The 20483-nt window shown below is 44.0% G+C and overlaps 2 protein-coding genes across 2 annotated transcripts; both read left to right on the top strand.

The window, feature by feature from the left end:
• Positions 1-5532: 5532 nt before the first annotated feature.
• Positions 5533-9267, top strand: LOC134087555 (keratin, type II cytoskeletal cochleal-like). Its single transcript, XM_062541126.1, has 9 exons — positions 5533-6036; positions 7291-7499; positions 7609-7669; positions 7757-7852; positions 7959-8123; positions 8233-8358; positions 8451-8671; positions 8850-8902; positions 9020-9267. The coding sequence occupies exons 1-9, from the start codon at positions 5548-5550 to the stop codon at positions 9265-9267; spliced, it is 1668 nt and encodes a 555-aa protein (XP_062397110.1). The 5' UTR covers positions 5533-5547.
• Positions 9268-15414: 6147 nt separating this feature from the next.
• On the top strand, positions 15415-19453 carry LOC134087554 (intermediate filament protein ON3-like). Its single transcript, XM_062541124.1, has 9 exons — positions 15415-15951; positions 17483-17691; positions 17809-17869; positions 17951-18046; positions 18163-18327; positions 18440-18565; positions 18655-18875; positions 19057-19109; positions 19230-19453. Exons 1-9 carry the CDS (start codon positions 15415-15417, stop codon positions 19451-19453), a joined length of 1692 nt encoding a protein of 563 aa, XP_062397108.1.
• The last annotated feature ends 1030 nt before the right edge of the window (positions 19454-20483 follow it).

The following is a 20483-nucleotide window of genomic DNA, read 5'->3' as shown; positions in this document are numbered from 1 at the left end:
ACGAGATGTTTAGCTCGTGGAAATTTTGCGATTGTGATTTCCATGATATCAGTGGAGGGGCCCCTCGATGATGTGGGAGAGGGCCTGGGCCCAGGGGCAGCCTGCCTCCCTGCTCCACCCCTGACTCTTTGTGTTAGCGTATCGATAATGTGGTTGCAGGGAGGGGATCATTTGGAATTTTACCCAGATACAATTAATGTTATTTTTCGTTTGGATTTGGATGTCGGGTGGCTATTTCTTTTTTGATTGACTGGATTGGCTATTTCCGAACCTTGCGAGAAATTCTCTCGTATGCCTCTCGTGCACTAATTACGTGGGTACTGGCAATATTTAAGAAGCAGCAGAAGCGCAAGAAAAAGCGTAGGAAGACTAAGGTCAAAAATGTAGTGGCAGAACTGCATTCTGGTGCATTCAAGCACTGCATACAGTGCCAATATATATATTCATCATACTCTTTTGAAATAGTTACTTTATTTGTCTTGCAGCTGGAAATCAAAACCTTAACCTGAAAAAAATCTTTTTCCAGTTCTATTTACAAATGTAGCTGTACAACATCAAAACAGTTCTGAAAATTAATTAATTAAAAAGAAAAACTAGAATAACAGGGTTTACAGTAACAAGGTTGGAAAAGTCATCATACCCCTGACTTACAGTAATACTTCATAGAGCTTCCTTTTGCTTTAATTACAGCCATCAATCAGTTTGGATACGGTGTCCCTATTAGCTTTGCAAACCTAGATTGGGGAATATTTGCCCAATCTTCCTTGGAGAATTGTTCAAATTCAGTCAGATTCTGTAGGCAACAGCGATGGACTGCTCTCTTCAAGTCAATCCCACAGATTTTCTACAGGATTTAAGTGAGGGCTCTGTCTTGGCCACTCAAGGACATTCACCTTCCTATCCTAAACATAGCGCTTGGAGTTCAGTGCAAAAAAAGTGCATGGCGGGTGCATGAATGGTGCTGAAGACCCCACTGCTACCTTAATGCAATGAAACACGAAAGTCCATGGTAAGGAAGAACTCCCTGCAGTCTTCAGGGGTAGAGACTGCACATATGAGTGTGCCTGCATGTTTAAAAAGGATGGTCCTATCATTGTATGCATGATCAACCATCCCTATCAACCATATCTATGTATACATTATGTTGACATTTCTTCTAGAGTTTTGAAAAAAAACCTATGAGTAACCTTTCAAGTAATAGATTACAAATTAACCTTTTGCGTCCATTCCACCTGTTCTCGTTCTCCCTCAGATTGAAAACAGACTGAGACTGAAGAAAGACTTAACTCATAAAAAAAACATTTGAGAAATGTGCTACCAGGCATACATGTAAATGGTTGTGGGGATTAAGTGAGAATATTACCACCATTCCACCTGTCCCTGAAAATCCTCAGGGTCTTGCTGACTTTATCTAGGTGTTTGTACCTAACCTGAATGTGCTGGAGGCCTCTCGGCTTACAGATTTGGCCCTCTCCACCAATCACAAGGCTGCCTGCATCCCCTGCAGCTAGGTGAGCTTGGGGGGGAATGTCCTCATTCAGTGGTGGTGGATGGAGAGCAGGCCTCAGGTGAGAGCCAGCCCTCTCTCTCTTCACAGTATAAAGAGGGGTCACACCAGCAGCAAGACACTCAGAGGGACATCTCTCCTCTTAGTGGATACACCTACACAGACTCCTTCGCCCTCCCTCAACTCTCAACAGCAACCATGAGTGTCAATCCGATCTCCTCATCCAGCTTCAGCAGCAGTCCCAGCTAGGACGCACACGTTGAATCAACGTTGACATTGGTTGACAGCGTTTAAAGTTGAACTTTAACGTTGAAACCACGACTGGTTGTTTGCAACTAGCAGCGTTTTTCAATAACGCAACAATTGGGTTTTACTAAGTGTAACCCTACCTTACACCTGCATTTGTTTGTAAGACAATGATTACCCCCTATGACAAGAGCTATTTCCACGTTGAAAACACGGTTGTTTCAACGTTGAAACCACGACTGGTTGTTTGCAACTAGCAGCGTTTATCATTAAGGCAACAATTGGGTTTTACTAAGTGAAACCCTACCTTACACCTGCATTTGTTTGTAAGACAATGATTACCCCCTATGACAAGAGCTATTTCCACGTTGAAAACACGGTTGTTTCAACGTTGAAACCACAACTGGTTGTTTGCAACTGCAGCGATTTTTAAAAAGCAAGAATTCGGGTTTTTCATTAAGCCTGGTGTTATACCTACATTGTTTCTAAGACATTCCTCTCACGGCCTAATACAAGAGGATTGTTTACAATGATGAAATGCAATAACGTAAGTCCACGACTGTTACTGCAGCAGCAAAAGGGTAGGCTAATGCAACAATTTTGATTTTATTAATTGTCTGCTATGTGCACACACTCACGATAGGAGGGAGACACAAACGCGGGCACAGACCGGGGAAATAGATAGAGCAGTTCAACACGCTATATACACTCTTCCTCCATGATGTCCAGTGGCATCCGCCGCTTCTAAATGAGGAACAACACCTCTCCTGCCTTCACTCTGCTCTCCCCCTGCTATCCCCTGTTCCACTCAAACACAGAACATTTGATAACGTCCTGAGCAACAAGTGTTCTTCATGAACAAAAACCTGAAGACTTTGGTCTTTGGTCACACTTTGGAAGCCTTTCCCATCACAGGCACATGGATCTGATCATGACCAGATTTATGATGTAACAAGCCACATGTGAAAACACTAAATAAATGTTGGTTATTTTAAAAGTTTTCCTTTGTTTTTGTTTGTTTGTGTTCGTATTCAATTGTCTTACTGTACATTGAGGAAAAACAAAAGAAATCTGGGGAAATCTGTGAATTCGATCAGTAATTCAATCCCATTCAATTGAGCAATATTGGGGTATTAGCAATGTTTTGTACCGGGTAAAAGAGAATGAAAGACCTGATGAGAATGGACAGAGAATACATGGGAGTGCAATGGTATCAAATAGGCTACAAATCTGAAATCATACAAAAGTCCCTGTACAAAATTACAGGGACAAACACAAAGGGATGAAGTGTTTATACTGTATGGACATCTGGTAGCCTATGTAACAATAATGCACATACTGTATCATTTTACTTGTTCATCTTGATTTTGTCTCTTCTTCTCACTCTTGACACATTAGAAAGTTTCTTAGGTGAAATATGACACTGAAGTTACCCAAGTGAAACATATTTGCAAATGAGATATTTGTGCTTATATGGAAGGAACATCAGCAAGTAACACATTGTAGTTGTATTTGTCAATTGGCACAACAAACCCTAAATCAAGATATATGTTCAAACCCTTTAATTTGTGTTATATTGTCTCTTGTCCTTTTGCTACATAATGCACTGCCTTCAGAACACTGACATCTTGTGGTTGTAACTCAGAAGTGAACACATGCAAGTGTAATTGTACTGTAAACTCTGTACTAAATTGTGCATGATTTAGTAAATTCTGCTCACAATTTAGTAAAATGTGCGCACCAGTGGCAGAACAACTGAACACAGGGCCGCAGGGTAGAGATGGATGGTGGCCTTCATTTGTTGCTTGGAAGTGAAATGGAAGGATGTGATGACATGTTGCAAGCTTTAGATTTCTGTTTGCAAGTAGTGCATTTTGAACCAATTGATTCTTCAGATGGAAAAAAGAAGGCTAGCTGATTTGTATATTCTTGGCCAAGTTACACAGTGAGTGCAGCCAGTCCTCTTACCAACCTGATCTTATAAACGATGATGTGAGAGAGGGCCCGGGCCCAGGGGCAGCCTGCCTCCCTGCTCCACCCCTGACTCTTTGTGTTAGCGTATTGATAATGTGGTTGCAGGGAGGGGATCCCCTATTTGGAATTCTACCCAGATACAATTAATGTTATTTTTCATTTGGATGTCGGTTGGCTATTTATTTTTGGATTGACTGGTGAGCTGTTTCTGAATCCTGCGAGATAACCTCTCGTATGCCTCTCGACCATTAAGTATGCGGGTACTGGCAATGTGTAAGAAGCAGTGGAACACAAGAAAAAGTGTAGGAATGCTAAGGGCAAAAATGTAGAAGTGTCAGAAATGCACTCTGGTGTAAGCCTATCCAAGCACTGCATAGAGTGCCTATAGATCATCATCATACTCCTTTGAAATAGTTACTTTATTTGTCCCATTTAAAAAAAATAATTCAATTCAGAATTGTTCAAATTCAGTCAGATTTAGTAGGGAAAGGCAATGGACTGCTCTCTTCAAGTCAATCCACAGATTTACTATAGGATTTAAGTCAGGGCTCTGCCTTGGCGACAAGGACATTCACCTTCCTATCCTAAACATAGCGTTTGGAGTTCAGTGCAAAAACACATCTGGAATATTCTGGTACCATGTGGAAAAAGGTTTTATGGTCAGATGAGAATTAGATTGAATTTTTTGGACTGAACTCCAGGCGGTATGTTTGGCTAAAACCAAACACAGTACACCACTCAAAACACACAATATCTACTGTGAAGCATGGTGGGAGCAACATTATGTTGTGGGGATGTTTCTCTTCAGTGGGGACTGTATCTGTAACATAGAACCTAATTGGCTAATTCTATCTGGTGACGGAGAGAAGATGTGTCAATCCATAGTATTACATGCTGATACAGGCTCAGCAAGAATTGCGTCAAGACTACATCTACAGGACATGGACTACATCTTACCATAGTGTTTAACACCCATGGAATGACTATGGCTTTTGTATGCAGTTGGGAAGTGTATGATTATGAACGGTGCTGAAGATCCCACTGCTACCTTAATGCAAAGAGACAAGTCCATGAAGGGGAAGACCTCCCTGAAGTCTTCAGGGGTAGAGACTGCACATATGAGCGTGTTTGCATGTTTATAACAGAAAGGATGGTTCTATCATTGTATGACATACAGTATCAACCATCCGAGAAGTAAGTAATATAACTACGTATTATGTTGACATTTCTTGTAGAGTTTTGAAAAGAACTATGAGTAACCTTCTAAGTGATGAATTAAAAATGAACCTTTAGTGTCCATTCCACCTGTTCTTGTTCTGCCAGATTGAACACATACCAGAGACTGGAGACTTAACTCATAAAAAAAACATCTGAGAAATGTGCTACCAAGCATACATGCAAATGGTTGTGGAGATTAAGTGAGAATACTACCATTCCACCTGTTCCTGAAACTCCTCAGGGTCTTGCTGACTTTATCTAAGTGTGTGCACCTTACCTGAATGTGCTGGAGGAGGCCTCTCGGCTTACAGATTTGGCCCTCTTCACCAATCAGATGGCTTCCTGCATCCCCTGCAGGTAAGTGACCTTGGGGGGGGAATGTCCTCATTCAGTGGTGGTGGATGGACAGCAGGCCTCAGGTGAGAGCCAGCCCTCTCTCTTCACAGTATAAAGAGGGGTCACACCAGCAGCAAGACACTCAGAGGGACATCTCGCCTCTTAGTGGATTCACCTGCTTTGACTCCTTCCTCGCCCTCCCTCAGCTCTCAACAGCAACCATGAGTGTCAGGATCTCCTCATCCAGCTTCAGCAGCGGTGGCAGCATGAGCGGTGGTGGCTTCAGCATTGGTGGCGGCGGCGGCAGCATCAGGAGGAGCTTCTCCAGCCAGTCCGCCATGGCAGGTTCCATCGGTGGCGGCCGCATGAGCTCCGTGTCCATGAGGCGCTCTGTTGGTGGTGGTGGCCTGGCCTTGGGAGGTGGTGGCGGTAGCTCCAGCTTCAGCTACAGCATCGGCGGAGGGGGTGGTGCTGGAGGCCTGGCCCTTGGTGGTGGAGGCCTGGCCCTCGGCGGTGGAGGCCTGGCCCTTGGTGGTGGAGGCATCGGTTTTGGAGCTGGAGGCGCTGGCATCGGACTGAGCATGGGTGGTGGAGGTGGTGGCTTTGTTGCACCCGCCATCACAGCTGTCACAGTCAACCAGAGCCTGCTCACCCCCCTGAACCTCGACATCGACCCCACCATCCAGACCGTCCGCACCCAGGAGAAGGAGCAGATCAAGTCCCTCAACAACCGCTTCGCCTCCTTCATCGACAAGGTCAGTGTGCTTCTCATTAAAAATCAGACAGAGAGTCAGGCATAGGCAAGAGCGATAATATCATTCCTCTATGCTTATTAGCATGTACTCAGTCCAGCATCTGAAAGGATGTTGCTTGTGTTCACTAGGAGCCTCATTAAGTAACTAACTGCAGTAATTTGGTCATACTGATGAGTGACTGAACAAATGCAATTAACGAAAGGACATGATTTACATAGTCTGGCTATCACCATATTAAGCTCAATCTTTTAAGGTTGTATGGGGAGTCTGCTCTTTATTTCTACTGCACAAGGGGCGTGATCAATGGACATTGTTCACATGACTCCGTACGCTTGAGTAGTCCTTAAACCAATCAGACCAATGAATGATACTGTGCGTCTTTTGGATAAGTTAGTTTGTGATTGGACCCAAAGGTTATGGAAAGGAAACAGGGGAGATAGATGAGCAGGTTTCCAGCATGAGCTGCAAAATCCAAATTCGCCGGCACATCAGGCAGGGTTCACCCAACCTAGGATTTATATTCAACTTTAAAATAATTGTGCCTTCCCACACCACAGCTAAAACAGTGTGCCATAAGAGAAGGGTCCAATCACTCATAAGAGATACATTTTGTTTAGATGTTTTAAAAACTATTCTAAACCTTGATAAAGGCTGTGTGCCGAAATGGATAAATATACAAAGAGATCAGAGTGTGCAGCTCTCTATATACTATTAAATTTGATACCCCCCGGGCTGGTACTTCGACTTGGGTGTGTGTCTCTCTTCCAAGTCTTTTAATAAAAGCAACATTGAAGACATCTCATATGAGAAAATATTTTTTACAAGGTTTCACTTCATATGCTTCTTGTCAACTGTCTTAACCGTTAAAATGTAATACCTGACAAAGTTACTAATATCAAGGGCATCTATTCTGAAGGACTCCTAGTCACATTTCACATTAATCCGTGTCAGGCAGCTCTGAAAAAGTATACATTTTCTTAATTCAATTTCGAACACAAATATCTCATCTCCTCTGTCATGATAACATTTCAAACACATCAGTGGACAGCTGTTAGCAATTGATAGCAGCAAGCATTTGGAAAAAAAATCACTCTGAAAAGAATACCCAATTTTTTTCACAGATTGTGGGGATCTGCAGATGAGAATATGTGAAATGTGTGTTTAGGTCATTGTTACTTTTGCACTATAGTTTGTCCCATCTAAGAATCAGTGTCAGTTTAACTGATCTAATGATGCTTAATTTTATTCCCACAGGTGCGCTTCCTGGAACAGCAGAACAAGATGCTGGAGACCAAGTGGACCCTTCTCCAGGACCAGACCACTGTGCGCTCCAACATCGATGCCATGTTCGAGGCCTACATCGGCAACCTGCGCAGACAGCTTGACGGCCTGGGCAACGACAAGGTCAAGCTGGAGGGAGAGCTGAGGAACATGCAAATTCTGGTTGAGGACTTCAAGCTGAAGTGAGTGCCTCAATTATTTGTGGACATTGGTCATTGTCCACCACCTGTCATAGAGAGAATGTTTCAGATTCCTACGACTGTATGACTGACTGCCCTCTTTTTTGTGTAGATTTGAAGCTGAAATTAACACGCGTGCCACAGTGGAGAATGAGTTTGTTCTGCTGAAAAAGGTTAAACAGAAATTATTTACCACAATCTTCCATTACAGCTGCAACCTCTGAACCTACATACTTACCTATTCTTCCATCCCTCTTTAGGATGTCGATGCAGCCTACATGGTCAAGGTGGAACTGGAGGCCAAGGTTGATGCCCTTACGGATGAGATCAACTTCCTCAGGGCCGTCTATGTGGAGGTGAGAGTTGGTCATACTTCATCCACAGGGTCCAATCCAAAGTGCACTTACAGTGTTCTCAAGCTCATATGGAACCTTCACATTTGCCTTTCCCTTCCTCCCACAGGAGCTGCGCGAGCTGCAGGCACAGATCAAGGACACCTCTGCTATTGTGGAGATGGACAACAGCCGCTCTCTGGACATGGACTCCATTGTTGCTGAAGTGCGTGCTCAGTACGAAGATATCGCCACCCGCAGCCGTGCTGAAGCAGAGTCATGGTACAAGGCCAAGGTGAGTGCATTGGAGTGCGACTATCATTCAGTACTTTATCAATGCAGGGTATTGATTCTTGAAATGGGCATTAAGAACCTCCATATTGACTCCTCTTGGTATTGAACAGTTTGAGGAGATGCAGACGTCTGCTGGCCAATACGGTGTAGACCTGCGTGCAACCAAGTCAGAGATCGCAGAGCTCACCCGCATGATCAGCCGTCTCTCAAGTGAGATTGAGGTCATCAAAGGACAGGTGAGCTACATTAACTTCTGCTCCGCCCACTAAATATGCCATCATCAACAAACCTCCACCTAATTGACTGGCGTTCCTCTGTTATGATGTAGCGTGCCAGTCTTGAGGTCCAGATTGCAGAGTCTGAGGAGCGAGGTAGCCTGGCAGTACAGGATGCCAAGCTGCGCATCAGGGACCTCGAGGAGGCCATCCAGAAAGCCAAGGCGGACATGGCCCGCCAGGTGCGCGAGTACCAGGAGCTGATGAACGTCAAACTGGCCCTCGACATTGAGATCGCCACCTACAGGAAACTGCTGGAAGGAGAGGAGTCCAGGTAAACATATCAATAGTGCATACGGTATACTAATAATCATAATAATCAGAAAATAAGTATAATATAGTATAATAGTACATCAATTAGTATAACATAATAATAGTCCAAAACCGGATTACGTGGCCATTGTTAGTTGGCAACAACAATGAGAAATCCTAATCCATCATCCCTTCCACAGAATTGGAGGTGCCTCTGCAACCGTTCACGTTCAAGAGACTTCAGCTGCTGTTGGTGGGTAGAATTCCTCATTTCAAGACTGCATACGAATCCAGGAAATGATCAATACTGTGTGTTGTCTGCACTCTCTTTTTTCTGCTCTTGCGTTTAACTGATTGAAATGTTTTGCAGGAGGCGGTGGCCTGGCCCTTGGTGGTGGCGGTGGCCTGGCCCTTGGTGGTGGCGGTGGAGGTGGCGCTGGATTCGGCTATGGTGGTGGTGCCGGCATTGGAATTGGCGGTGGCATCGGTGGTGGCCTTGGCATTGGCGGTGGCCTTGCCATTGGAGGTGGCTCAAGCCTCAGCATTGGCGGTGGCAGCAGCATGTCCATGTCTCGCTCCTCTTCCTCCATGATGTCCAGTGGCATCCGCCGCTTCTAAATGAGGAACAACACCTCTCCCCCCTGCTATCCCCTATACCATTCAAACAGAACATTTGACAACATCCTGGGCAACAAGTCTTCTTCATGAAGAAAAACCTGAATAGTGAAAGAAATATGCCAGAATTGATTAGAGCTTCTCAATTCACATCACACTTTGGAAGCCTTTCCCATCACAGGCCCATGATCAGCCCATGATCATGACCAGATTTAGGAGGCTACAAGCCATACACATGTGAAAACACTAAATAAATCTTGGTTCTTATAAAATGTTCCTTTGTTGTTGGTTGTTTGTGTTCATATTCAATTGTTTTACACTAATGTCTTGGATATCTAAAGCAAGCTGAGAATAAATGAAGATGTTTGTGAGGGGAAGGGGCATATATGGGATCCAGCAGAACTTTGGAATTTATCCTTCTCTTGGGCCATCTGGAACCACAGGGGAATGTGTCAGAAGTAGGCTTTGTTTCAATTCGCCCATTTTTAGTGGCTATTTCTAAGTTCAAGATTTTCATATGAAGGAGGGCACAACCATGTCTCATGTTCATGACAGCTATTTGTTTATGCATAACCTCTCCTAATTAAAGTGTAACTGCACCCTACAATATGTTTTTTGAGCTGTTGATTAATTGAAATTACTCATAAGTGGTGACCTACACTATTACCAGGGTTAATATTGACAAAAATCGTGTTGAAACATGCCATGGCATTTTGTTCCAAAATGCTATTGGAATGCTGACGTTGTCCTGCACTTTTCTGCCGAGACTACGTCATCGGGTCGTTACAAATTAGGAATGAAACGCCCCAACACCTGCTGCCCTGATTAACCTACCTGTGATAAGCCATGTCTGCAGCACTCATTCCCAGATTTGACACAAAATCACCATGGTTAATTGGCTGCACTACCTTCCGAATTTCAGAACGTCCTGCCCATTTTGAAAGCCTTTTTCAGAAATGTGAAGTGGGTGGAGTTATGGGGTGAAGTTACACTTTAATCAAAACCAAGACAAAAATTATTTCCATTCTATGACTCTTTTAAAACCAGTTAGTGAAACCCCTGATGCCCACCAGAGGAGGTACAAGGTGGGTCTCACCTTTTGAGAGCCTTGAACCATTTCCTTAAGGGGTACAAGGGTTCTGCAAGTGGGTAACAGATGGTTCTACTCTGACGTTCTGCTGCTTCATGCATGACACCTTGACTCATCTTGGCAACCTGTCAGTGACACTGCAGCAGTCATGTTTGACAGTGGCTGATGTCGACAATTGTCTTACTTCCACTCTGTGATCTGTGGCTGTGATCTGCAAATACAAATCCTGCTTACTGTTTGAACATTTAAAATGTGGTATTAATAATTTATTCACTTCCAAAAATGTTATTCCCCCTCTTAAGGCCTTTGCACACATAGTTCAACCTCCAAATGTGACCTCCCTTTCCTCTCCCTCTGCTGTCATGACTCATGAAGCACATGTATTTGGAGGAGTTATTCAAATGGTATGGCAATAACCTCATTCACAGCATGTATCCACTGAACCATATAAATATTTTCACTGTGATGGTATTGTCATAAATATATTATAAATTCTTGATAAATTTTTAAAATAAATGTAAACTACAATTTCCTTTTGTATTACAGACCTGGACCTTTGCTGAAGAGGGGCTTAGGCATAGTGACACCAGCCAAATGATGACCAACAAAGACAAACTCCTGGAGCAGTCAGAAAGCATAGACTACAGAACACATGAGAACCCATTGTGTCAGATAGCATCACTTAATAAATTCAAATTGTTGCATTATTGCCCATCCCTGCTCACTGCAGTTGCAATCACTGACATTATTGTAACGGTGTTTCAACGTTGTGAATGTTCTTGTCATAGGCTGTGAGAGAAATCCTTGTCTTACAAACAAATGCAGGTGTTAGTCATATCACTTAATGAAACCCTTATTGTTGTGTTGTACAGCACTTTGGAAACCTTGTGTTTGTTTAAATTGTGCTATAAATAAAGTGGATTGGATTGATCGTGGGCTGATGTTGTTCTAACAGCTGTTTCGTCATATAGTAAATCCTCTTATCTAATATCAAAGTCGACATTGCAACTAGCCGTTGGCATTGTCACAGAACATGACTATACATGTCATGCTATATTCTACATAATTACTAGAGGGGCTGCTGTTGTAACGTTGTTTCAACGTTGCAATTCAACAGTGTCGACCAATGGCAACGTTGATACGTGTGCGTACCAGTAGGCTACTTATCTGTCAACATTACACATAGCTAACATGAAAATTGGTAATAGAAAACACACTTACTTAAAGTACATGTTAGCCTACTTACAGGTTTTAAAAATTAATTTAACTGTTAAATGGAAATATCTGACACTGACTTAAAAAACAAACAAGAATTTCACAAGCAGCTCAGAGTAATGCAGCTAGCAAAAATCTACATGTCAGGAAACTAGCCCCGCTAGCTACGCCATAATGCTGATGCTAATGAGAACGCATATTACTGTCAAATAATATGATTTTAGGATTATGAATTAAGATTAACCATAACTAGAGCAGATTTTAAATATATCTTACCTCAGTTTATCCAGCTGTGTGGGAACCAGTCGATATAGCCTATAATCTCCTGAAGTGCTGTCTGGCTGTCCAAGTCATGTAGGCCTACCGAAGGATCACATTGTAATAACACCAGGCATGCGCTATGAAACCAATTTGGCAGGGCAAAAAATAGACAAGTCTGTTTTACGCAAATGTCTATTTAGTGGCCATACTTTATTTGTATGATCAGTTACCGTTTTGGGCTTTTTTGTAATATAGAATAGAATAGAATAGAATATATACTTTTTTGATCCCGTGAGGGAAATTCAGTTCTCTGCATTTAACCCAATTTAACCGAATTAGTGAACACACAGCACACAGTGAATAAACAAACCATGCTATGGTGAGTAAGACCTAAAAGAAATGCACTGTGTCTCAAACCGCGCACTTCTGCACTTAAAATACTTAATTTGAGTGCGTGAGGGCGTTTACACTGAAATTTCGAACGATACGAAGGGCACAGCAAGTCCCCGGATGGTGCACTCATAACGGTCAAAAAGTTGAGTGTGGAACGCTGGACACTTCTCGCCCTCAACGGACGCCATGTTGGCTAAATAACGGAAGGGGAGGGAGTATTTTCAAACTCGTAGAAATCGCGGTAGAGAAATCTGAAGCAGCAGCGGTGGAAAACACACTTTACAGAGGTACAAGCAAGTTACAACATAAACTGTTCATGTTTTGACACAGTACGACCATGTCACGGTGGAATTGAGGACACCAATAAAAACATATTTAAACGTTACGATCGCCATTTCCGTGAAGTGCACGGAGGTTAGCGTTTGATATGAGACGACACTATTCTGTTAAAATGTGCACACTATGCCAGTAAGCACACAGGGCACATAGGGTGCTGTACGAAAGTGTACTCACGGAAGTAGTCGGTTTGAGACAGACTAATGGACAGACAGACTTGTTCTCAATGGGAGGGGACTGAAACAAATTCCATTGACTTCCCATTGTTCACGCGCAGACTTTGTGACGTAGCCATCCTGTTGCTGTAACTGGTCTGATAGATGGGTCACACGGAAATTTGACATTCGTGATATATCGAGGTGTTTTTTTAATCAGGTTTACTTGCCTCTAGGTAATACTTTACCCTACAGTAGGCTACCATAAGCTACATTGCGTTTTCACTGATCTTGCTAATAACTTTCCGTCATGGTTTTCGTGCAGGCTGGACTGAGCTTCTTATCCAAACACGTTTAATCTCCCTACTGTGCAACGTCGAACGTTAGCTTCCCTCCAACCGACATGCTAACTATACTTCTTTACGGGAAACCAACGTTATATACGAGGAAGACATTAATTAGTTGTGTCTTCGATACCCTTTATAGAATACACAGAAGCTACAACAGCGACACAGGGCACATGTTACATGAAGTTATGGGATCGCAAAAAAAATCTGCAATCTATGGCCATCCTATGGGGTTAGCAGAGCGTTGATCACCAGCTCAATCCGTGTTTCGACTTCCGGGAATAATCCTGCCCCCTTGTGAGTATAACGTTGATAGGCTAAAGTCACGTGACTTGTAAATTAGTCTGTTTAACGAAAAGAGCAATAGGGCTCGGGCACACGCCTTGCATTCTAGGAATATTGCCGCCATGTTGGTAGCGCACCGAACGTAATGTCCATTAATTCAGATGCAGAAGACAAGAAGCAGAAATATAGTATTAGCGATTCTTTTCCTCTTGTGATCGTGGGTTGCGCTGTTACACCCCACTACACAGCAACATACGACTAAGAAGGCAAAAAAGTAACAGGAACACTAGGTGGGAGTAAATCCAAAGTAATCCATAGTAAACTAGAAAAACACTCCGAGAGCGCAGCTACCTCCGCCTGCATTGTTCTTCCTGGGTTGTCATACATTTGCACCGAAACTATTCAGATCGCCACCACGTGGCCATACCATGCCATTACACCACTAAGCTAAATACATAAAGAGAATTACGGATCAGTCCCAAAATTCAATCGTTTCTTCCTTGGTTCATGTCTTCCCTGAAAATCTCATCGAAATCCATCCATTACTTTTTGAGTTATCTTGCTAACAAACAGACAGACAAACAAACAAACAAATAAACAGACAAACGCCGGTCCCCGATGAAAACATATACCTCCTTGGCGGAGGTAAACTAAGGAGTGAGGCTGCCAATATGGCTGTGCCCGCAAAGTAGGGTTTGATATTTTTACAGTAAGTAGATAACAGTATACAAACTGAAAAATATTTTGGTGGATAACTTTGCTGATCTGGCTTCATAATATAGATTTTTTTTTAAGAATAGGTCTATGAGACTTGGAGCTGCTCTTTTGGGACTTAACATATGAGCTCTTTGATAGGTTTTCACTTTCCCTCCCTATTGTTTTTCGTTTCGATCAGTCACCCCCACCCGCTATGCGGTATATCTAGTTCTGACTTGCAGTTGCTGGGCATTTGGTTTCCCCCAAAGGAAATCTGGTTTGTGCATGTTTCAATGGCCATTTTAAATCAGCTAACACAACTGATGTCCTGTAGCCTACATGTCAAGATTGAGTTTGGTCCTCCAAACAAATCTTTTCTAGACCAAATCTGTGGCCATTCTTCTAGTCACATAATCTGTAATGAATACCAGGTCCCACAACCCCTAGCTCTCAATGCACCATTCTCACAAACAGGATACTAAAAGTGATTTTACATTTCTAAATTTACTTTGAGCATGAATAATCTATGAACAAGCAGAGAAGATGTGTACAGCCATAGTATTAAATACTGATACAGGCTTAGCAAGAATTATGCCAAGATCTTAACATACTGTTTAACTCCCATGGCATGACCTAAGGCTTGTACTGTACACAGTTGGGAAAAATGTTGATCATGAACCACCTTATGAGCGTGCCTGCATTTTAACAAAAAAGGTTAATTCTATCAGTATAGGACAGATACAGTACATCAACCATCAGCCCTAAGTGAGTAGGCGGATACGAAGATGTATTACTGTATGTTGAAAATTGTCTTTTTCGCAATTGTAAACCTCAATTGTGAGAAACTAAGAGAGTTTGGAAAATAATTATTGATACCTTCTGAGTAATACATTTAACATTAACCTTTAGTGTTCATTCCACCTGTTCCTGATTTACTGCATGCCGGAGACTTAGTCTAAGAAGTGTACTATCAGGCATCTGAGAAATGCGCTATCAGGCATCCATGTAAAAGGTTGTGGGGATTAAGCACAGTGAAAATATGATTGCCATTCCACCTGTTCCTGAAACTCCTTAGGGTCTTGCTGACTTTATCTAAGTGTGTGCACCTGACCTCTCAGCTTAAGGATTTGGCCCTCTCCACCAATCGCATGGCTTTCTGTATCCCCTGCAGGTAAGTGACCTTGAGGGGGAATGTCCTCATTCAGTGGTGGTGGATGGAAAACAGGCCTCGGGTGAGAACCAGCCCTCTCTCTCTTCACAGTATAAAGAGGGGTCACACCAGCAGCAAGACACTCAGAGGGACATCTCTCCTCTTAGTGGATTCACCTGCTCTGACTCCTTCCTCGCCCTCCCTCAGCTCTCAACAGCAACCATGAGTGTCAGGATCTCCTCATCCAGCTTCAGCAGCGGTGGCAGCATGAGCGGTGGTGGCTTCAGCATTGGTGGCGGCGGTGGCAGCATCAGGAGGAGCTTCTCCAGCCAGTCCGCCCTGGCAGGTTCCATTGGTGGCGGCCGCATGAGCTCCGTGTCCATGAGGCGCTCTGTTGGTGGTGGTGGCCTGGCCTTGGGAGGTGGTGGCAGTAGCTCCAGCTTCAGCTACAGCATCGGCGGAGGTGGTGGTGCTGGAGGCCTGGCCCTCGGCGGTGGAGGCCTGGCCCTTGGCGGTGGAGGCCTGGCCCTTGGTGGTGGAGGCATCGGTTTTGGAGCTGGAGGTGCTGGCATCGGACTGAGCATGGGTGGTGGTGGTGGCTTTGTGGCACCTGCACCCGCCATCACAGCTGTCACAGTCAACCAGAGCCTGCTTGCCCCCCTGAACCTGGAGATCGACCCCACCATCCAGACCGTCCGCACCCAGGAGAAGGAGCAGATCAAGTCCCTCAACAACCGCTTCGCCTCCTTCATCGACAAGGTCAGTGTGCTTCTCATTAAAAATCAGACAGAGAGTAAGGCATAGGCAAGAGGGGATATTATCATTCCTCTATGCTTATTAGCATGTACTCAGTCCAACATCAGAGAGGATGTTGCTTGTGTTCACTAAGAGTCTCACTAAGTCACTAAGTGCCGTAAAAACAGTATCAGACATGTGGTCTTCCAAGTACTTAACATAGGCTGAAGGCAATGAGCAGGCCATAAACAGAATAATGAGAAACAAAAGTCTGATGGGTAAACCAAATCCAAAGCAGGAAGTGACAAGGCAGGTGAGGGTGGGGTCAGAGGCACAACAGAAACACATGGCAGAAAAAAACAACACCAACAAAAACATACAGTAGGACTAGAGGGGTATTCTCTCATGAATAAAATGCTGGCTGCCACACCTTGATGTCAGATATGTTAATAGGCCACCCCTGCTTTTCTAATGGAAGGCTGTGGTCACCTTTTGGTGATATTTGGATCATTTAAAGGTAAACTATGCAAGATTTTCACCTTCATGACGCCAATTTCATGGTAAAACAAACTTCTAGGAGGCGGATCGTTCACCTAGCATACTGTAGCTATACAGCATAGATGTAGCAAGTCACTACAGAGAAAAAAAGCCATGCAATGAGAAAGGCGGCCCAACAAATCCTGCGAGAATCATGAAACATTGTCAATAGTAGATAATATAGCCTTTTGGAGTTTTTGCTGGTGGTTACCGTAGTTCTTCAACTCCACAACAAAAGCATTTCACTGTGTACAGGGGGAATAAGTCACAAGGAGTTAGTTATTTAGGGAACTCCTTTAATATCTTGTTCTGGTGATGGCTTGGCGTGGGTGTGACTGCCATGCCTACATGTGAAGGTTTCTAATCACATCGCATGCATGCAACATCTTTGCATGCCAAGCCACAGATGGCACTCATGCAAACATAATGTATGTTGTGAAACAATGTTCCACAGCCTCCTAGAGCATTGAGCAACTGCACAAGCGTAATTTTCTTTTACAGTATACAGTATGCATACCACAGCTAAAATTGTGTGTCAAAAGAGAAGCGTTCAATAACTCATAAGAATACATTTTGCTTAGATGTTTTACAAATGATTCAACTGTTTTTCATGAAACGCAATGTTAAAGATATATTTCATACGGGGAAAATATACATATTTTACAAGGTTTGACTTTGTGTATGCTTTTTGTCAACTACATACTCTATGTATAATTTACTTGACCACTTTGTTTTCTTCAAATAGGATTTATTAATGAGTAGTATGAGTAGTATGTGTTCAAATTCAGTGGATGTATAGACAATATTTTCCAAAATCATATCTCAATAAGGAAAGTCAGCAAGCCCAAATTTTGGACAGGTGGTCCACACACACAGAATGATAATGGTATACTATATATGTTAAGCTGTATCAACACATTTCTCTGTAGATTAGGACACATGTGCTAATTTTGCATTCTTTCTCTTAGAATTAGTGTCAGTTTAACTGATCTGATGATGCTTCATTTTATTCCCACAGGTACGCTTCCTGGAACAGCAAAACAAGATGCTGGAGACCAAGTGGACCCTTCTCCAGGACCAGACCACTGTGCGCTCCAACATCGACTCCATGTTCGAGGCCTACATCGGCAACCTGCGCAGACAGCTTGACGGCCTGGGCAACGACAAGGTCAAGCTGGAGGGAGAACTGAGGAACATGCAAATTCTGGTTGAGGACTTCAAGCTCAAGTGAGTGCCTCAATTATTCATGGACATTGGTCATTGTTTACCACCTGTCATTGAGTGTACATGTATGCAGTTTCCTACGACTGTACTGTATGATTGACTGCCCTCTTTTTTGTGTAGATTTGAAGCTGAAATTAACACGCGTGCCACAGTGGAGACTGAGTTTGTTCTGCTGAAGAAGGTAAAAGTAGCAAAATGTACAACATTTGTTTGCTGTTACCTCCGAATCTACAGACTTACCCATTCTTCCACCCTTCTTTAGGATGTTGATGCTGCCTACATGGTCAAGGTGGAACTGGAGGCCAAGGTTGATGCCCTTACGGATGAGATCAACTTCCTCAGGGCCGTCTATGTGGAGGTGAGAGTTGGTCATACTTCATCCACAGGGTCCAATCCAAAGTGCACTTACTGTACTGTACAGTGTTCACAAGCTCATACGGAACCTTCACATTTGCCTTTCCCTTCCTCCCACAGGAGCTGCGCGAGCTGCAGGCACAGATCAAGGACACCTCTGCTATTGTGGAGATGGACAACAGCCGCTCTCTGGACATGGACTCCATTGTTGCTGAAGTGCGTGCTCAGTACGAAGATATCGCCACCCGCAGCCGTGCTGAAGCAGAGAACTGGTACAAGGCCAAGGTGAATGCATTGGAGTGCCACTATCACACATTATTTTATCAATGCAGGGCATTGTATCTTGAAATGGGCACTAACTAGAACCTCCATATTAACACCTCTTGGTATTGAACAGTTTGAGGAGATGCAGACGTCTGCTGGCCAATACGGTGTAGACCTGCGTGCAACCAAGTCAGAGATTGCAGAGCTCAACCGCATGATCAGCCGTCTCTCAAGCGAGATTGAGGTCGTCAAAGGACAGGTGAGTTACCTTCACTTCTGCCACCCCCACCAAATATGCCATCATCAACAAACCACCTAATTGACTTGCATTCCTCTGTTATGATGTAGCGTGCCAGTATTGAGGTCCAGATTGCAGAGGCTGAGGAGCGAGGTAGCCTAGCAGTACAGGATGCCAAGCTGCGCATCAGGGACCTCGAGGAGGCCATCCAGAAAGCCAAGGCGGACATGGCCCGCCAGGTGCGCGAGTACCAGGAGCTGATGAACGTCAAACTGGCCCTCGACATTGAGATCGCCACCTACAGGAAACTGCTGGAAGGAGAGGAGTCCAGGTAAACATACCAAACATAGTGCATACGGTATACTAATAATCATAATAATCAGAAAATAAGTATAATGTAGTATAATAGTACATCAATTAGTATAACATAATAATAGTCCAAAACCGGATTACGTGGCCATTGTTAGTTGGCAACAACAATGAGAAATCCTAATCCATCATCCCTTCCACAGAATTGGAGGTGCCTCTGCAACCGTTCACGTTCAAGAGACTTCAGCTGCTGTTGGTGGGTAGAATTCCTCATTTCAAGACTGAATAAGAATCCAGGAGATGATCAATACTGTGTGTTGTCTGCACTCTCTTTTTTCTGCTCTTGCGTTTAACTGATTGAAATGTTTTGCAGGAGGCGGTGGCGGCGGTGGCCTGGCCCTTGGTGGTGGCGGTGGAGGTGGCGCTGGATTCGGCTATGGTGGTGGTGCCGGCATTGGAATTGGCGGTGGCATCGGTGGTGGCCTTGGCATTGGCGGTGGCCTTGGCATTGGCGGTGGCTCCAGCCTCAGCATTGGCGGTGGCAGCAGCATGTCCATGTCTCGCTCCTCCTTGATGTCCAGTGGCATCCGCCGCTTCTAAATAAGGAACAACCTCTCCCCCCTGATATCCCCTATTCCACTCAGACACAGAACATTTGACAACGTCCTGGGCAGCAAGTGTTCTTCATGAACAAAAACCTAAAGAGTGAAAGAAATATGCCAGAATTGGTTAGAGCTTCTCGATTCACATCACACTTTGGAAGCCTTTCCCATCACAGGCCCATGGATCTGATCATTTTTCATGTTGCATCCCATCAAATTTGGGATGCAACAAGCCATGCACATGTGAAAACACAAAATAAAAGAGGGCTCTTCATTAAGTATTCCTTTGTTGTTGGTCATTTGCGTTCATATTCACCTGTCTTATCATATTGTGGCTGGAAAGTAGTCACTTGTAATGAACATTTCTCACTGACAAATGTAGCCCTGTGTTTCACATATCTGATATTAAGCATTTTGATGATCTTGTCATGTAAGTGTCACGGGGGGAATATTTTAGAAACATCAAGATGGCTGCCACCATTTGCTCCTTTGGGCAAATTGTTTGCAGGTGCTAAATTGACTCGGGCCACGGATTGGGCCTTTTCTAAGGCTCTATGTTTTGAGTTTTGAGAGAGAGGGCTTGCAGAGGAAAAAGGCCCCCTGTGAAGGCTAAACATGTCTTGGGCTTTTTATGCCTTTATTGATAGAACAGTGGAGAGAGACAGGAAGTGAATGGGAGAGGGAGCAGGGATGGGATCCGGAAAGGACCTCGGGCCAGGAATTGAACCCGGGTCACCGGTGTACGGTGCAGGTGCCCCAGCCAGTTGCACCACAGCTGGGGCCTGGAGAACATTTTTAGGGACCGGGAAAATTAAATGCTGGGCTGCATCGAAGACATTAACACTGGGCCGCACCGAAGATATTCACACTGGGCGGCAGGACTGCAACGGAGGAAGCGAGAAGCTGACGTGGGATAGAGGATGTCACAGACTCTCGCGGCCTGGAAAGCTAAGTAACCACTTCTTTCTCTGCATGCCTGATTGTTTTAACTGGATTTAAGCCAACAATGTCTGCTTGGAAGTGCTAGC

The sequence above is a fragment of the Sardina pilchardus genome, chromosome 7, assembly GCF_963854185.1.
Source record: "Sardina pilchardus chromosome 7, fSarPil1.1, whole genome shotgun sequence".
NCBI lineage: Eukaryota > Metazoa > Chordata > Actinopteri > Clupeiformes > Clupeidae > Sardina > Sardina pilchardus.
This window is presented reverse-complemented; position numbering and strand designations above follow the sequence as displayed.

What these genes read in the sequence shown, in the direction of transcription:
- LOC134087555 (XM_062541126.1), top strand. Translation starts at nt 5,548, where the DNA reads ATGAGCGGTGGTGGCTTCAGCATTGGTGGCGGCGGCGGCAGCATCAGG. An exon ending in TCGCCTCCTTCATCGACAAG is followed by an intron (nt 6,037 to 7,290) that starts GTCAGTGTGCTT and finishes TTATTCCCACAG; the next exon opens with GTGCGCTTCCTGGAACAGCA. An exon ending in CTGGAAGGAGAGGAGTCCAG is followed by an intron (nt 8,672 to 8,849) that starts GTAAACATATCA and finishes TCCCTTCCACAG; the next exon opens with AATTGGAGGTGCCTCTGCAA.
- LOC134087554 (XM_062541124.1), top strand. Translation starts at nt 15,415, where the DNA reads ATGAGTGTCAGGATCTCCTCATCCAGCTTCAGCAGCGGTGGCAGCATG. An exon ending in GTTGAGGACTTCAAGCTCAA is followed by an intron (nt 17,692 to 17,808) that starts GTGAGTGCCTCA and finishes TTTTTTGTGTAG; the next exon opens with ATTTGAAGCTGAAATTAACA. An exon ending in TCAGGGCCGTCTATGTGGAG is followed by an intron (nt 18,047 to 18,162) that starts GTGAGAGTTGGT and finishes TTCCTCCCACAG; the next exon opens with GAGCTGCGCGAGCTGCAGGC.